Source organism: Xyrauchen texanus, chromosome 18 (assembly GCF_025860055.1).
Source record: "Xyrauchen texanus isolate HMW12.3.18 chromosome 18, RBS_HiC_50CHRs, whole genome shotgun sequence".
Classification (NCBI taxonomy): domain Eukaryota; kingdom Metazoa; phylum Chordata; class Actinopteri; order Cypriniformes; family Catostomidae; genus Xyrauchen; species Xyrauchen texanus.
In genome coordinates, this window is record NC_068293.1 from 3,959,726 (window position 1) to 3,977,620 (window position 17,895).

The following is a 17,895-nucleotide window of genomic DNA, read 5'->3' on the forward strand; positions in this document are numbered from 1 at the left end:
AAGGCTCTGATGCTGGCATACAGAAAAGTTACTGGGTCTGCTCAACAAACCCAAAATTATTTCTGCAGGGCTACACGCCCTCTAGAAGCCTGTGGTCGGCTAAGGAACAACTCCTTGTTGTACCAAAACAAAGAGGCACTGTCCTGGACCTTCGGTTTCATCATACCACGTTGGTGGAATGACCTTCCCAACTCCATCCGTGAAGCTGACTCACTCTCTGTCTTCAAAAAACAACTAAAACACATCATTTCCATGAGCACTTAACCAGTCACTAAAAAAAAAAAAAAAAAATACTTGTTGCACTTTAATGTGTCTTGAATACTACTATTCTGATGCAAGTGAAACTTTGGCATATGTCACTTTTGTACCACTGTCTCCTTAAGATGATTCGCTTATAATGTATTCCGCTTTTGTAAGTCACTTTGGATAAAAGCGTCTGCCAATTGAATAAATGTAAATAAATGTTTAGCAGTCATCTGATATCTGACGTGTTTACTTTTCATTTTCAGATCAATGTTTGCCACCCGTGTTGTAACTACAATGCAAGGCAGTTAGCTAATCTTTGCTGCTGTTTTAAAAAGAAAATGGTATTAATGCTCTACGTAACGCACAGGGATATATTAATCTTTGCTCCTGTTTCGCGAGCCAACCAGCCACCGTTTAAGTTAACACTAGATTGCTAAGTAAGCAGTATAAAGTTTCTTCTTGACATCACATTTCTGCTGATAGGATACTCATGCTGAAGTGTTTCGATCAGCGAGGCATTTACTTTCAGTACAAAGTTAATTTGATAGAGAAGGGGCTGCAGCTCGTGGAAAACCGTGGCAAACATCGATCTGTTAAACATTTATTTCATGCATCAAACAGCCTGTTTACAATCACATTAATAACATCTGGAGTTTGCATCAGGGCAGAACAAGTAACTTGCGCTAGAGAGAGGTGGAGGCTCTCATTCAGCCATTATCCCATGTTGGCACTATTTCACAGCGGACCCTTCCTCTTCCAAATGTGAACTGTGGACGCAAACGTTGTGATTGGTCAAGGAGTAGTTCGATTACATACAGGCTCGATTGCTCCGAGTACACAGGATGTCTTCGTCAAATTTACCTGAATCTGAATATAAAACCTGAATCAGTGTATTACAATTTATCTGAATTTAATGATCAGAATTCTTGCCACATTTATTTGAATTTCAAGTTTAATGTAATTTAGCTTCAATTAAACATGTTCAAATTCAAGTCCCAATGGCACATGTTTCATTCCATACAGATTATCTAAAAAGCTCAAATATAATCTGATTCATCAGTCTAACCAGCTGTAGGCATTTCTGTTCGTTCTGCGTGACTATCTGTTGATGATGCTGGACCTGTTGACATTTAAAGACTTTAGTCTTATCCAGATTCTCTGACTTTAGTAAATGGCTAAAAACAAGTTCTTGCAGTCTGATAGATTTGAGATTGTTCTTTTTGTGATGGCTGAGAGATATATTGAATATGTGGGTGTTTCTTCAACTTCGGGCACTTTCCTGTTACGGGGGTTGATTTTTATTAAACCTGATAGATTTCTATTTCTTTTAACTTAATTGGAATCTTTTTATGAGGCGTTCGTCATTTATATTTGGTACTTCTCAATTGCCTTTTATGTACAGATTTGGCTGTTTTAGTCTTGATCCAGACTTTCAATCTTAAAATATGACAATCTATCAAACAAATACAATCACATGTTTGAAACTAGTATAATGGAAACAAAGAGTGAAATAAAATAAACCATTTCAATATCTGTTTTAAGAATACGATTTCTATTGATTTTTCAAAAATGACGACTGTCCCAAAGTTGTGGCGTCATTTCAAACACACAGTTTTGCCCTTAATTGTTTTTTTGCCCCCAAAGTCAGTGTACTTGTTAGACAAAAGTGTCAGTAAAGAAGAGCATGCTTAAAATGAAATATGAGACAAAGTAAAATTAAAATTAAATTAGCTTTAGCAGGACAAAGGAGTCTTTTAAAATGTCTTTTAGCTTAATTTCCATCTGCATTATTGGAAATCACACTGTGGTGGGAATTTTCATGACTCGTTCCCTCAATTCCATTGAGTAATGGGGTCTCCCAAAACTTGAGTATTTAAGTTCAAATAACTTTGTTTTCAAGTAGAGTGAACTTAACTATTTAAATATTGTTGTTTCTACTGTTGTACATTTTAATTGACATGAATTAACAGCACAGCTCAAAGGAAGATTAAATAATTCTTTACACACATGCACAAAGAGAAGTGAGAGTGTGACCAGGTTCCAACTTGACCACTGACACAAATCACCCTAATGGTGACATTACGCTAAACATCTATTTGAAGCAAAGCATAAATAATACAACAAAAGAGCTAAAATATCTATGACTTCTTAATAACAATTATATAAATTCCCCAATCTGTTCACTCTGACCAAAGAAACATAATTCAAACAGCAAGGGATTGTGGGTATTCCCTATAGCCTCAATTTTGTACTTAATATTATTAACACTTCAAATCTTAAGTATTATGGATTTTTTTTAGAAAAATAGGTTAAATTAACTTAAATATTTGAGTTATGAGTCCAAAACTTGACATTTCAAGTAATACTTAAGACAACTTGATTTTTCAAGTATTGACAACTTCAGGATTTACAGTGCACATTGTAAGTCGACAAATAAAACACTTGTGAGAGTGTGAAAAATGCTTTGATGAGACTTGTTTTCCTATAAATCCACAGTGCTAAAAGTTGAAGAAACAAAAGAATTGACCAAATGTTGCAATCAATAAATGCAAATAATAACTATAAGAAATGTGTCATAAAATACCCTGTATTTCTATTCATTATATTACATTTAAAGGCATTTTTCATGTCGTTTTTCATTTGACGTCAATACAGCACCTTATTTATGTTGTATACCTCTATACTGTGGGATCTGTTTACAAAAAAGTGCTGTATGTTTACACATATTTAAGGCATAATTCACAATCAACAGGGCCAGCATGCTTTGACCGTTTGCTTTTGTTCTCGTTAGTTAACACTCTTGGTTGATGTTCTCAAAAGATTGTTCTTTCCACCTGAAAATGTCCTGAATGTACATGACCGCATTTTATTAGCAACTGTCCTAAATAGCTAATCCGCCGCCAATCTTTGTGTTTGGATAACAAATCCTGCTTTCTGTGCCCGTTCCAGAGTTTATCAGTGCTTGATGATTCAAACCCCAGCAGTCCTGGTTCCGATTTTTCGGGGCTGGTGGTCGAGCCCAACCTGTCAGGCCGTACTCGTACGTTAACCTTCTCCTCCTGCGAGGTGAGTGCAGATCGGACGTCCGTTTGCATGGGTTTCCTGCACCGTAAAGGCCATCTGGAAGGTCAAGTATTGTCTCTGGTCGATGGCGTGGAGAGTCTGTACCACCCCTTTGCTTGTATAGTTCCTGTTTTGTAGTTATTTTTAGTTTAGAATAGAGGCTTGGACTGCATTTGTGTGCTCTCTTGTGCGATGTCTATGTTGACGATTTCTGAAGGGGTTCCTCAAGTCATCAAAACTTAGAAATGACAATATTTTAGTTTTGGTGTGATTTGTTTTAAAGGGATAGACTCAAAAATTAACAAAAATTATTTAGCAGTTTATTCGCCTCGTATTGTTCCAAACCTGTATGACTTTCGCTTTAGGACCCGTTTTCTGTATTGCATACAATAAGATGTGGGACAGAAGCTGATGTGTGTTTGTGTGTGTTAGATGCTGGATGAAGAGTCATCCTCTGGAGGGAAGGAGTATCAGTGGCAGAATCGTCCGGTCCCTGATTGGACATCACAACAGGTCTGTCATTGGTTGATGGGTATGAACATGGAACAGTACACACCTGAGTTCAGCACACAGGCCGTCGATGGACAACAACTCCTCAACATGGACAGTGACCGACTCAAGGTGAGTGCATTAAGATCAAAGTGATATTCAAGCTAAAGTGTGACATATCTGCATCACGAATGCCGCCAAACAGAATCACAAAAATGATGTTTTCTCAGAATACTCCCTCCATCTGCCACTGGGCAGATGTGCCGACTGTAGCACGGTGATTCCACTACTCCATTCCATTTCTCGAATGCTCCGATTTGGTTTTTGTATGATCCATTTCACACATTCCGGCTCCATTTAGCGAGTGCTCTTGCTCAAAAACCTTTCAAGTTAATTATTCTTCTCTCTAGTCAGTTATGGATGCTGGTAAAGGCGGCAAATTCAAGAGCGGGATGAGACGGTGTGCCACCACATTCAAACGGGCGTTCTGCCTCTGTATTGCTCCGTGGTCCGATCTCTGTTTCATAGAAACTGCAAAATATGGAATCAACTGCTCACCCGTTTCTGAGAGAGAAATTTTGTATAGTTTGTTTCAAAGCTGTTTGCCCGAAGGGGATTTAAATCTGGGACTTAAAGCAAGGGGATCAAAAGATCATACCAATCGATACAAGAAAGTATAAAAGCAATGTGAATATAACTGCAAGTATTCAATATGCGCTCACTGAGCACTTTATTAGAAACACTGGTAGGGCCTCTCTTTGCTCTCAATACTTGTCCATGGCATGGATGCCACAAGATATTGAAACAATCCTTTGAGATTCTGGTCCATGTTGACATGATCGCATCACGGATCACAGATTTGTCAGTTGCACATTCATGCTGCGAATCTCCTGTTCTACCACATCCCAAAGGTGTCCTACTGGATTCAGATCCGGTGAATGGGAAGGCCTCTCATTGTCATGTTCATGAAACCAGTTTGCGAATAGTTTTGCTTTGTGACATGGTTAATTATCATGCTGGAAGTAGGCATTAGAAGATGGCTCAGACATGATCAGAAACAATACTCAAATAGACTGTGGCATTCAAGAGATGATTGATTGGTATTAACCAAGAAAACATTCCCTACACCATCACATCACTGCCACCAGCCTGGACTGTTGACACAAGGTAGGTTGGGTCCATGAATTCATGCTGTTGGCACCAAATTCTGACTGTACCATCTGTGTGCCTCAGCAGAAATCAAGATTTATCAGACCAGGCTACATTTTTCCAGTCTTTTTGGTGAGCCTGTGCCCACTGCAGCCTCATTTTCTGTTCTTGGCTGATAGAAGTGGAACCCGACATGGTCTTCTGCTGTTGCAGCCCATCCACCTCAAGTTTCGACATGTTGTGCATTCTGAGATGCTAATTTGCTCAGAGAGGTTATCTGAGTTACCGTAATCTATCTGTGAGCTCGAACCAGCCTGGCCATTCTCTGTTGACCTCTCTCATCAACAAGGCATTTCTGTCTGCAGAACTGCCGCTCACTGGATGTTTTTGTTTTTTTGCATCATTCTGCATAAACTTTGTTGTACGTGAGAATCCCAGAAGATCAGCAGTTACAGAAACACTCAAACCAGCCTGACTGGCACCAACAATCATGCCACGGTCCAAATCACTGAGATCAAATTTTTTTCCCATTCACATCAATCATCAGAACATTAACTGAAGCTCCTGACCCGTATCTGCCACATGATTGCCTGATTAGATAATCACATGAATTTGTGTATTGAGTGATCGGTGAGTGTAAACTGGCCTAATTGTGGCAGTTGTCTTAATGCCATTGTCATCATCTGATATTTTTGACTCTTAAATGATGAATCGCTTATGCTATATTGTTTATTGTAAATCATACAGCAAGTGTATAATAACAGACATCTGTTGAAGACTCATTTGAAACTCTCCTGCAGGCTCTTGGTGTGTCCAGTCAGAACGACCGTGCCACCATCAAGAAGAAGCTGAAGGACATGAAGAAAGCGCAGGAGAAGATGGAGAAACAGCGGGAAAAGCGAGAGAGAGAGGCCAGACGCAGCGGAAGACTGCCTGCCAACACTGACTCGTTGTGCTGATGATATTCAGTGCATGCCACATTTTCTTATTTCATCTTTTCACTTAAATGGATAGTTTGGCGCTTTAGTTTTAAAGTCTCTCAGGCTGATACCACTTCCTCTAACATGTAAATGATCATTTCTAGACAGTTTACTACTCTGTAGTGACAACTGAATGAATATTATACTCGCTTATAGAGTATAGTCAGCAATCAGACACTAATTAATCTTGTTATGAGTTAAAAACAGGTAATGGTTTCTTACTCTGACTTATATGCACAAATATGAGAAGTCGTCTATATGCAAGCTGTCAGTTTGCTTAGAGTCTACAGACTGTACTCATCTGTGGTACAAACAATCAAAAAGTTTATCAGAATAATTTGTGAAAAGATGGTTTGGAAGACCGTAACAGACCAAACCTCTTATTAGTTTGAATCGTATTTTATGATACCACTGTAGGGGCTATAAAACAAGCTTGCTATTTTTAAGGGAATATATATTTAGATGCCTATTTTCACAACTTTGCCACTACTATTGTGGCATGAATAGTGCTTTTTAAATATTTGTAATTGTGTTTTTAGGAGTACTTTTGGCCTGTGGAGCTGCATGGGTAGGTTTGCTGGAACTTTGTACAGTGATTTGAGCACTATATTTTTACGGAATCAAAGGGGGACGCAGATTATAAATGTACAAATGAAATATTTTATACACAATTATTAGCATAGCTTTAAGGAAAACACATCTAACTTTTACACACATTTTCTACTAAGTAGAATAGCTCGTTGGTTAAAACCATTTTTGCTAATTCTGAAGTACATAGAGTGAAACTCAAAGGTGTTTTTTCTGTACATCTCAGCTTGACTAATACATTTGGAGGATTTGTATCGTACATCACAAATACTGCGATAAAATACATCATTGTTACAAAATATAGCAGTGACCATGGCCAAAGTTTATTTTGTTAACTGAAGGTGCATTGAATTAAAGTAATGGATTACTGTCTGCTTTTAAAATTTGTTTTAAAAAGAGATGCATGTCATCATGATTCTATGTCCTGTGGTTATGATATATTTTTCTACTACGTAAAACTTGATTTTGGACAAAGACACTTGAATAATCGAATCAGGCCTTCTATCTGGTACATAGTGTATAAGCTGCAAAATAAATGCTTTCACCTCTTGTAACAAAGTGTATGTGTTTAATGAAGAATCCCAAACAGGGTTTCCTTAACAGTGGGACCATTCTCAAATATGAAAACTTCTATCTAGTCACTGCACACTCATCGGTCATATAGCAGAGAAGGATTCACATACAAGTATTTGGATACTTGAACAACAGAATGTAGTGAAGTTCTGAGAAAATATCTAGCAATGTTTGTGTGCAGATGGCAAGTTTATGTTGTATCTAGGTCTGTAGCAAAATGGTTACTTGGCGGTACACTGGCAAGGAGATCGGAGTCCATCCTTTATGAATGTATGTCAATAGAGACACGCTAGTGTTCTGAATAAACTATAAATTGACCACCTGTCTGCTAATCTTCAACACGTTTTACACTAAATAATGTTGGAGTGAACTATGTGTTGAGTTTACTACGATAAATTTGCTGTTTAATAAGAGAAGTGACGGACGATTTTGCTATTGGTAGATGTCAGTTTACGGCTCTCCACGTTAATTTGTATGGTAGGTTCCATTTTTTTCCATAGACTTTTCATAAAATCCCCCATAAAAGAGTTGTAAGCTATGAACCAAAGTAACAAGCTCTGTGGTGAATCACAACATTACAACCTTTTATTTGAAATAAAAATCTGACAAAAAGACAAAGATACAGGACTGTCAATCTTCTTTCAAAGGTCTTTCTCGAGGGTATGAACTACAATCCCATGAAGCTTCACCAATGATGTAATAGAATAAAAAAGGATGGGAACATAAACTATTAATTTTAGGTTGTTGATTATAAGTATATTAACCATATATTTTATGTTTATTGCTAAATATTCCGATATGTACGAGTAGGGAGACTGTCTTGGTTGCGACATTGGAGTGGGCAATTACTTCTGGGCTCTTTTCATGGGCCTTGTCGGCCACAGTTCTCTGATTGGTGAAGCTTCCTCTGCTGGATCATGGGTAATGTAGTTGTTCATCAGGAATTCTGCTATCAAACACCATTTTTAAACAATGAAGTTTAAATAATGCAGACTGATGGCTTCAAAGGAAGCATATTGGGTACAACGGGGCAAAAGGCTCCATTGATTTGATGTCACTACACACTGGAAAATGTTCCTGAGCCATGAGATATTTGCATGTGATCTCTAAAGTTTGAATTTGAGGCAATTTGATCAAATTTTATATATTTTTTACAAAATTCACTGAAATTAAAACATTTCTTAAGAGACAACATATTTATCATTTTCACTTTTGTTTAAGGTCATTAAATCACATATTTTTAATAACTGTCAGTAAGTGAAAGGATAATATTTGGGGTAAAAAGCCCCCCTGTTGCATGGGCTAAAGGTCTCTATTAAACACATTGTTTTTTGTAAGTGAGGTGAATAGATTTGTTCTGAAAAATGTTCAAAGTGGGTTTACATTGACTCATTCAATCATAATAGAGATCAGTTTGTTTATAGAATACTTGATGTAATAAAATGCCAAATGAGTTTGAAATGAACAAAACATGATGCAGCCTTTTCTGAAGTAGTTATTTTGAGTAAGCATCATCTTAATTTGTCACTTAAAAAAGCATCTTGCTGTCTCAAAATGATCTGCATTAGTTGACAGATTGTGTCCTATTATAACTATTGCCCCAGTATCTACACAATATCACTTTAAACCCGTAAAACCGTTTAAAAGTGTGGTGTAAACATATTTTTTTTACAAATCTAAACTTTCCGTTATCATTTCTTTTCATATCCATTCTTATCAATATTCAATTAAATTAAATATTTTTTCTTGACACATTTTGTGACCAGAAAAAAGCAACATTTCCTTAAGGGGTGCCTTAGCCTCGTTGTACCCTACCACTGGATGAACAACCTTGGAGCTTACGGTAGGTCTGCCTTTAAAAGTTTATATGTAATCGTTGACAATGCATTCGTCTATGGAAGATGCGGATGAGATGTTGCGACCTTATTGCCGCCAGCGCCATCTTTGATTTTGACGATGCTGTGAGGGATAGACTTAACTGTCTCTTCAATAGACTCTACTGCAGTTTAAAGTGTTTTGGATCGTTCCGTGGAAAAAACATTGATAAAACACCTGTCCAAGAACATTCAGTAGTCAAAGAACTCCAAAATTCTAGATTTGATCAAAATATTTTTTTTTCAAATAGTGATGGTGCTGTTTTTTACATCAGTAATATCCTGACTATACTTTGTGATCAGTTGAATGCCACTTTGGTGAATTAAAGTACCAATTTCCCTCCGAAACAGCAACATCTGTACGTTATTCCAAACTTTTGGCCACCAGTATGTATGTTTGAAAGATCGAGGACTTTAAAGATAACACAGATGAGATGAAAGAACACGTCCTATGAGAATTAGACAGATTGACACTAAATTTTATAATGAGATACTGTTGACTGTAGGCTTGTTCAATGATATGGAAATAAAACAAATAGTACACTGACTTCTAAAGGCACTTTTTAGCTAATCAATCAGCTAAAACTTGTCTGCCATAATAATGCAATGCAATACTATCAAAATGAAATATATTATTTGGGGGCGTTTCTCAGCAAATACTGATACATGCAATTAATTAATCAGCATGTAATAATTTTAATTACAATTTTGAAATGATTGACAGCCCCAGTTGTACCTAAGGCAATAACATTCATAGATTACAGTGTTCAAATTAGGGCTGTCAATCGATTTCTTAATTGTTTTAAATTATACACCTATATATCAAACGAATCACATACAGCATAGTTCAGATAAAAAAAGGCAACAATGTTTCATGCTAACTTTCGTGGATGCACCAGGAACAATGCAGCGAATGAGACAATGATTTTGTGTCTTGAAAAAGTGTTATCTAAGATTCAGCATTCTGTGTAAAAAACAAAACAGCCTTACAAATTCAGAAAAGTTATTAGTATTACACATATTGATACCAATCATAATTGGAAGGTTAAACTTGCTCAGGTGTAAACTTACACCTCACTTGACACAGAGGTCTAGTGCTGTACTTTAAGAGGCCACTGGGAGGCGCCACAGAACAGCTATTCAAATCAACACAGCAAATAAAACGCACTTCATTGAGCTTCCTGACATTTATTGTCAATTATCTTTTAACAGTACTGTACAATTTATACCAAGTACATTATACAGTGCTTTTTAAAGAGCAACATCAAGAAACACACCAGGGAAACAAGTTTACAAGATAAAAAGGGCAAACATGTTAAACCTCAGTCCAGAACGAATCTGTTGAATCTGAAATGAATGTCCTGTACAGCAAATATACATTAACTCTCCAGAGGGGATACTTTAAATCTTGTCCTGCATAGGATTCTGTACATTGTCGTTTGTCTACATTTGGTTATTTTTGTGCATTTAACATTAGTATGCTGGCAGGGCCTACTATGCTAGAATTACATTCTCATAGCTAGTTGAACAAATCAAGGGAAGCAAACACTGTTGTCTGAAATCACACAACAGCACTACCAAGTGAAGAACGAAACCATTTCAGGCCAGTTACAGTAACTGTGAATGTAGGCTCTTTAAGAAAAATTGTGACTTCATTAGAGACCATGTGAATTTATAGTGGTTTGCCAGATCTCCCCTTTGAACTCGGAGGCAACCATGTGAAAAATCAAATGACAACCAACAGTCCCATTTCAATGTACTGAACAGTGGCTGTTCCTTATAAAATCTTCACAAGGCATTGTTATTTCTTCATTCTGCCTTTTTTTTTTTCTTCATTCTTTTATATTGTTCTCTTAGTAAACTCAGTGTCTCGGTGCAGCAGACTCAACCAGAGGAAGCCAACTTCTTTTCTTTATGACTCTGTGGAAAATGGTCCTGGAGATCAGACAGCCGTCAGTCTGAGTGGTCAGTGAAAGTTGTCAGTATGAGACAGAGTTTGGTGCCAGGTTTCCTGAGGAACTGGCCCGTCTTATGTGAGGAAGCAAGTAGGAATCACTGCCCAGCTGGTGCACATCAAACCGATCCTCTTTCCTATAGGCTAGACACCGGCGAATGAATGCCTGCAGAAAATAGTTACATGCCATAATTACAACATTGCCTCACAAATTAAACCACTCATTCATTAAAAAATGAAAAAGCAGAATTAGTCATAATTTACCAGTTTTTGCACAAAATAATCTTCAAGTAGTCTTAAAATAGCGTTTTCTTATATGGAGCGAATTCTCTGACAATACTCACATTAATAAGAGATTTTTTTTTAAATTAAAACCTAAATTACAACATTGCCTCACATATAAAACAGGTAATTTATTACAAATGCAAAAACTGAAGAGCATCATAATTGATCAGCTTTTGCATTAATTAATCATTAATTAATTGTAAGATAGCAGTTTAAATTCTATGCCAATATAAACTCAAGTTTTGGGCCAAATTACTCAAAATAAAATCATTTAATAAATATTTACATTTAAATAAATCATTAAATACATAATGAAATAGTTCTAAAATTATAAAACTGTTAAATTAATCATAAATGTCACTCGTATTTCATTTTAGCACTATTTTGCATCCATTTTCATTTAAACATTATGTTTGGGTTGATTATCTTGTCTTTTCATTGTCAGGTTTACGGTTACGCATCACTCAACGAAAGAAGGCATAAAACCTGTGCCATAATTAAAAATTGTATTAAGTTATTCATGAATTGCTTGAAGTATTGATTCAATCTTCATATTAATTTTCATGGTGACAATTCGTCATCCCTGTGAAATGAAAAACTAAAATGCACTTAATGATTTGACATTCCATTTTCACTGCAATCTCGAGGCAAAATTAGGATTAAAATGAAGAGGATGAAGAGGAAAAAAATTATAATTGTGCGGTTTGATTTTTTACCAAGCCTTTTCCTAATTTTTATTCAATTATAGTGACAGTGCACTTTTATTATTCAATTTCATTTATTTTTTCATTTTTAAAGACCATGTTTAAATTCTGTTTATGAATGTTGTTTAAGGGAGTATACTTTAATACAGTGGTTCTCATGCTAGGGGGTGCACAGATGTTGCAAAGGGGAATTAAACATGGATGTAAAACTTATAAATTATTAGAAGTTAGGATTAATAATGGCTAATATTTATTAAAAGTTCATAATTAAAAGACCTTGAATGCTTTCACCACACATCACAAACTGAGTTTGGAATAAACAGTTCTTATAAAGCAGCACATGATTAAACAATCTGCTCTGATAAAATGTATTATAACCCACCAAATATATTGCTTAAGTTACAGGAATAGTGAACTTATGTATCATTAAAAGAATGATAAAAACGGTTTATTCCAAACATATTTGGTGATATTTGCACATTTAGTTCATTCAAAGACGAAGTCTTTTGTTTGATTAAATTATTAATAGCACATACTAGCTGAATAATCAATCAACCATTAAAAAACACATCTTCCTTGCCACCTCCACCACCTTTTCATTTCACAAGTCAACATTTAGTAGAGGCTCAAACAAATAAATAAATGAATCATTAAATCACCAAATGAAGGGGTCATGACATGAGGAATCAAATTTCCCTTGGTCTTTTGATATATAAGAGGTTATTGTACTTTAAAACATACTGTAAGTTTCAGAACTCAAAACTTCCTTCCAAATAGAAAAAAAGAAACATTTATTTCAATCAGGCTCCAGAAACGGGCCGTTTAGAATTTGTGGAACTTGTGACGCCACAAGGCATCTGCATATGACTGTCTCTTCAGCAAGACATCAATGCCTATTTTTCAACATTGCACCCTTGGCCCCGCCCACAGGTGCTCAGTCACACAGGTGAAGATGAGAGACATGGGCCTGTTATGGGAGATTCATCTACACCAAAGGGACACCTTCATGTGCATATCTGGATTTAAATGTTTTCATACACTAGATGAACGGCTTGGGCCGTTATCATACACCTCGTACCACTTTTAAAAGATGCACTGTCAAGTTAGAACTCTAAAAAGGAAAGCTTCATTTGTTTCATTCAGCTGCACTGTATCTTGCGGTTCTGAAGGCATCCTGGACCATTTTTGCACCCATCTGTGAAATATTGAATTGATTGATCTTTGGCTCTGACAGTGCACTGCCCAGTAACGGCTTTTCAGCCGGGCACATTCCAGTGGCCCAAACAGGGCATTAAGTATTTGGGCATTTTACCCCCCAAAATAGGGGAATGTTCAGAGGGAGTGGTTGAATGTGAATAAGTGATTCTGTATATTATGTTGTGTTTGTATGTGTTTTATGATTGGAATCAATAAAATATGTAATAAAAAAAATAAAGCACATCAGACGCACATTACCGGCATTTCTTTCATCTGTTCTTCAAAATACAATCAGGTGTTTCCTCGAGCATGCATCTTTGTGTTAAGCAGTATCGACAGTGACAGGTAAATGTGTGAAATTACCCGCCACTGCGCATGAATAACATGTTTGTAAGATCATATATTTTGTGGGGGCACGACATGCAGTTTATGGCATCCATCAGTTTGAGAAGCTTTTTTACAGCAAAACTAGTTATTAAAGCAGTGTCAGACAGAATCTGCAGAATGAATTCTGACAAATACTCTCCACAACACGTCTCAAATAAACTTTTGGATTGTGCATAATAACAGGAACATTGATCGCAGCAGAGGATTTTGATGGTGCATTAAAAGACTAAATGTAAAGAATTAAAGAGACAAAACATCTCAGAGAGCAAAACCTGTTAATGTGGAACTCTGCACAAATATAGTTTCCTATATTTATCGATTAATTATTGTAGCATTAAGATAAAAAAAATAATATATGTTTATTAAATAAAAAAAGATAATTTAATCAGGGAGATGATTTTAAAATGGTTTGTCTCAAGAATCACGATTTGTAACAGAATCGATTTTTTTTCCCAGCCCAAGCGTTTAATCTGAAGTCTTAAAGGTTTAGAGGGCTTAAAATGTAGTATTTCAGACAGAGGGTCAGAGACAGGGTGGAAAATAATCATATATTATAAAATGATGACTGTAACCTTTACTGACAGTTTAAGTGTGCCTCAAGGAAGATAATAAAATTATTTAAAAAAAAATTTTTTTTTTTAAATTTCATGAGTATGTCATGACCCCTTTAAATAATTTGTCATTACTGAAACACACTAACCAAATCTGCACCTTTTCCAGATTAATACAATATTCTTGTATTAACTTTATGTCTAATGGTTCGTCTAAAGATGAATGACCAAATCTGGTATTTAATAATGTTCAAATGTTCTTGTGTGTCTAAATTTTTAAGGTATCAGTAAATATTTCAGTAATAAGTGTGTTGCAGTAAGGAGGTTACCTAACAAAAAAACACTAATGATAAGAGCACCCATTACAAGTGAGCAAAAATGATTGCTTGGTTTTACAGAGACATTTCAAAACAAATTTAGTGGTCATAATTAATCATTAAATGTATTGTCTTACAAATTTAGCATTAGTTGTTGTTGAAAACAAGACATATAGATACAACTGCAACATTCAAACAATATTTTATTATTATTATTTTATTTATTTTGCTATTGCATCTTGGGAACAACATACATTAAAAATTTTATTATTTTTTATTATAATGGTCATAATTTTGACTCTGGACATGTTGCGGTAATGAGAATATAACCAGAAAATTCCTTAATCTCAAATAAAACTTGAAATGCTTTGTAATATTTACTGTATGTGCAAGATGAATAACAGGTAAATTTGTTGTGTTTAAGTTTTAGAATAGAATTTCAATGATTTTTAAACAGAACTCCTCACTACCATGATGCTCAGTTTCATGAGAATTTCCCCCCACTGTTTGAAATGATTTTTTTCTCTCAAGAATTAATGTATTGTGAACCTAAACCATATCTTGATGTTGGCAACCCCAGGACCAAGTCAACAGAGTGTTAGTGACAGCAGCTCACGTGTTTAACTGTTCAAACTACAGATGACAATATGCACGTACATCAGGGAAAGTGAATATGTTTAAAAGTGGTCATAAAAACCGCATGCCTCCTATTTGTAAAAGAATGAGAAAAATGTTTCCAATAGTTTGAGAGGACTGCAGAAACTGCTGTGACATGCCATGTCAACTACATACACTGATTATTTATCCGAGAAATCTGACCTTTGCCTCATTGCTGGCAACTGGTTTGGAAGGGAACTGAACCTCTGTGGCTTTCAGGATGGTGTTCTCCTGCAAGATGTCCTGCTGGGACTGGTTATGGCCAAATGGCTAGAGAAACAAAAATCACACGGGTTAACTCAATCCCACCAAATGAAATCTACCGTAATCACTTTGTCACTTCACCAAACAGAGTGTAATAAATTCAAATTGAGGTGTCGATAAAAGTGAATGCAAAAGTTCCCAAAGTCCAAAAAAATAAAAAAAATGGTTGACCATAATGTCCAGTGAAAATCTTACACATCATCAGAGGAGGTTGATATACAAATAACTCTGATGGACTAATTTGTAACATTTCTGTCATGGTCTATTTTCATTTAAACACAAGGCAATGATAGTACGCACAGTTGGATTAATGTGCATACTCTTCTTTTATGCATTATAAACATGCAGTAACACCTGATGTAGTGAGTGATGCATGCAGTCATGAGATCAGAGAATCTCAAAAGCCGAACATTAGTGGTCACAGGAGAGACACGTCTGAGATGCATGTTATTAACATTTGTAAGCGGCAAACTGTTTCGACTGTCCACTTGTGCTCGGATCACCTCAGATGGACATGAACACCAAGTGTATACTGGGCCTCTGTTATGGTAAATGGTATTAAGAATTTTCCAATTTTACTCCCAAGAACTCCTCCTCACCTTTCGTCCATAGAGGCACTGGAAAAATATAACACCAACAGACCAGACGTCCACCTTATTGGAGATCTTTGGTGGCTCTTTACCCACCACAAAACACTCAGGGGGTAAATACCTACAGGAACAAGACACATTTGATACATATTTGTAAGGCAAAAACACAAAAGTGAATGTGAGAGAAAATTTGAGAGTGAGTGCGAGTTACCAGTAAGTTCCTGCCCCTTGTGACGTCAGGTCCATTCCATCTACTCCATAGTTGTCATCGTCCATGATTTTAGACAATCCGAAATCGGTGATCTTAATCTCTCCACATGCAGTCCCATCTACCAGTAAAATATTCCCTATAAATAATCACACAAGCACAAAGAAATCATGACACAAGCACATCATTCTCTTTAATGGATTGAGTATAAATATTATATATATATATATGATAAAAGCACTGTAACATGCGGCTTCCAGTGACTTATTGCCTTTATAAAACAACAGAAACAGCAATATAATCAAAAAATGATTGTGAAAAATGTAGATGCATCGAGAATCGTTTTGGAATTGGATAGTGACTAATCTGAATTTAAATCTCATCAAATTGTCAAGTGCCAAAAGTCAAGTGTGTTTGTGTGTGTGTGTGTGTGTGTGTGTGTTCGTTCACCAGGTTTGAGGTCGTAGTGTATTATGGGTGGCTTGATCTCGTTCAGGTATCGCAATGCATTAACAATCTGCATAACGATTGACCGAGCTTCTTTCTCAGACATCAGCTTGTGCTGTTTCAAGTAGAAATCCAAATCATTTCCTTCACAGTATTCCAAAACCGTACAAAATCTGCAGGGGACAGACAACGCCATGTCATTTGAATTCTCCTCACTGATATGCTTCAATATTTTGTAGGTGACATTTTCGTGGCTGCAACTCACGTGTCTGTGTCCAGTGAGAAGTAATCGTACAGTTTGACTATTCTGGGATGATCCAACTGTTTATGTATTCGGTATTCCCGACAGGCATGTCTGTGGAGGAGAGAGGCAGAGGTTACCATGGGCAACAGAGGTGAGACCCAGGCGGCCAGACTCACGAGAGACCAGATTTCCGAACATTTCAAGTGCCGTGCAGAATACCAATCGACATGGAAATACACTCACAAAACGGCACATGAGACACAGAACACCACACTATGATGCAAACCTGTTCATGTACCACATGACAACCCCATGGAAAAGGCTTTAAATAAATGGTTAACAACACAAGAGATTATCAAAGCTTAAAGGAATATTCCGGGTTGAACACAGCTCTAATTTAACCCAGAATGTTCCTTAAACAGAATCAAAGAGGAGGAACATACTTGTGATAATTTTCTTTCTTCTCCTCTCTCCAGTTTTTGTTCAGTTGATGTATTTTCACAGCAGCATACCGTTGCTCTATTAAATCAAAAGCCTGAAGAACAGAATGGTGAAGTCAATGATCCATTCATCTCTCAAAAGTTAGCATGAATCACTTTCTGTTATGAATGAGGGTTAAATATACCTTGTAGACCTCACTAAAACCCCCTCTGCCCAGCAGGTGTAAGAGCAGATAGCGTTCATTCAGAGTGGGGTGGTCCTTGAATCTGGAAATATCAACAGGAACATTTCATTTATAAACGTTCAAGGTTTCATGACATGCTCTATTAAAATGAAACTTTGATGTACTATGAGGACAAACTAACATTCACAACACAAAGCTCCCTACCAGTTCACCCGTTCATCGTTCAAATAGGACCACCCACATGGGGTATTGTTACTCATTTCACATGCAAAGATGTCATCCAATCATAACAGAGGCAATTTACATAAAATCTTAAAGGTACAGTGACAAAAACAGTTTGTTTAATTGTAAGGTTCAGAAAGTATGGAAGCCCTGAACCGCAAGGTGAAAAAAAGAAAATGAAAAAAAAAAAAGTCAGCATTAACGCCTTATACCCGCAGGGGGGCGTGGGCGGGCCGTGGGGGCGTGTTTATAATTTTATTACCTTTGTTTTATAACAAATA

At 36.4% G+C, this 17,895-nt stretch overlaps 2 protein-coding genes across 4 annotated transcripts in view; one reads left to right on the forward strand and one right to left on the reverse strand.

Annotated features, from left to right (window-relative positions):
• Nucleotides 1–7,073, forward strand: part of LOC127658894 (neurabin-1-like) — a 71,183-nt gene extending 64,110 nt beyond the window's left edge. For 2 of the 3 annotated variants that reach the window (XM_052148443.1, XM_052148444.1), the window contains exons 17-19: nt 3,196–3,312; nt 3,742–3,930; nt 5,748–7,073. In XM_052148443.1, the coding sequence (XP_052004403.1) occupies nt 3,196–3,312; nt 3,742–3,930; nt 5,748–5,906 (465 nt within the window). In that variant the 3' untranslated portion in view covers nt 5,907–7,073. The remainder of the gene's footprint in view (nt 1–3,195; nt 3,313–3,741; nt 3,931–5,747) is intronic. The other variant, XM_052148445.1, reaches the window with a different exon arrangement.
• A 3,061-nt stretch (nt 7,074–10,134) lies between these two features.
• The window catches only part of tlk1a (tousled-like kinase 1a), a 62,098-nt gene continuing 54,337 nt past the window's right edge, over nt 10,135–17,895 (reverse strand). Inside the window, exons 15-22 of the mRNA XM_052148566.1 lie at nt 17,393–17,474; nt 17,211–17,302; nt 16,789–16,878; nt 16,527–16,696; nt 16,080–16,215; nt 15,878–15,989; nt 15,177–15,284; nt 10,135–11,082 (exon numbers count right to left, since the gene is read on the reverse strand). Coding sequence (XP_052004526.1) covers nt 10,942–11,082; nt 15,177–15,284; nt 15,878–15,989; nt 16,080–16,215; nt 16,527–16,696; nt 16,789–16,878; nt 17,211–17,302; nt 17,393–17,474 — 931 coding nt within the window. The 3' untranslated portion in view covers nt 10,135–10,941. The remainder of the gene's footprint in view (nt 11,083–15,176; nt 15,285–15,877; nt 15,990–16,079; nt 16,216–16,526; nt 16,697–16,788; nt 16,879–17,210; nt 17,303–17,392; nt 17,475–17,895) is intronic.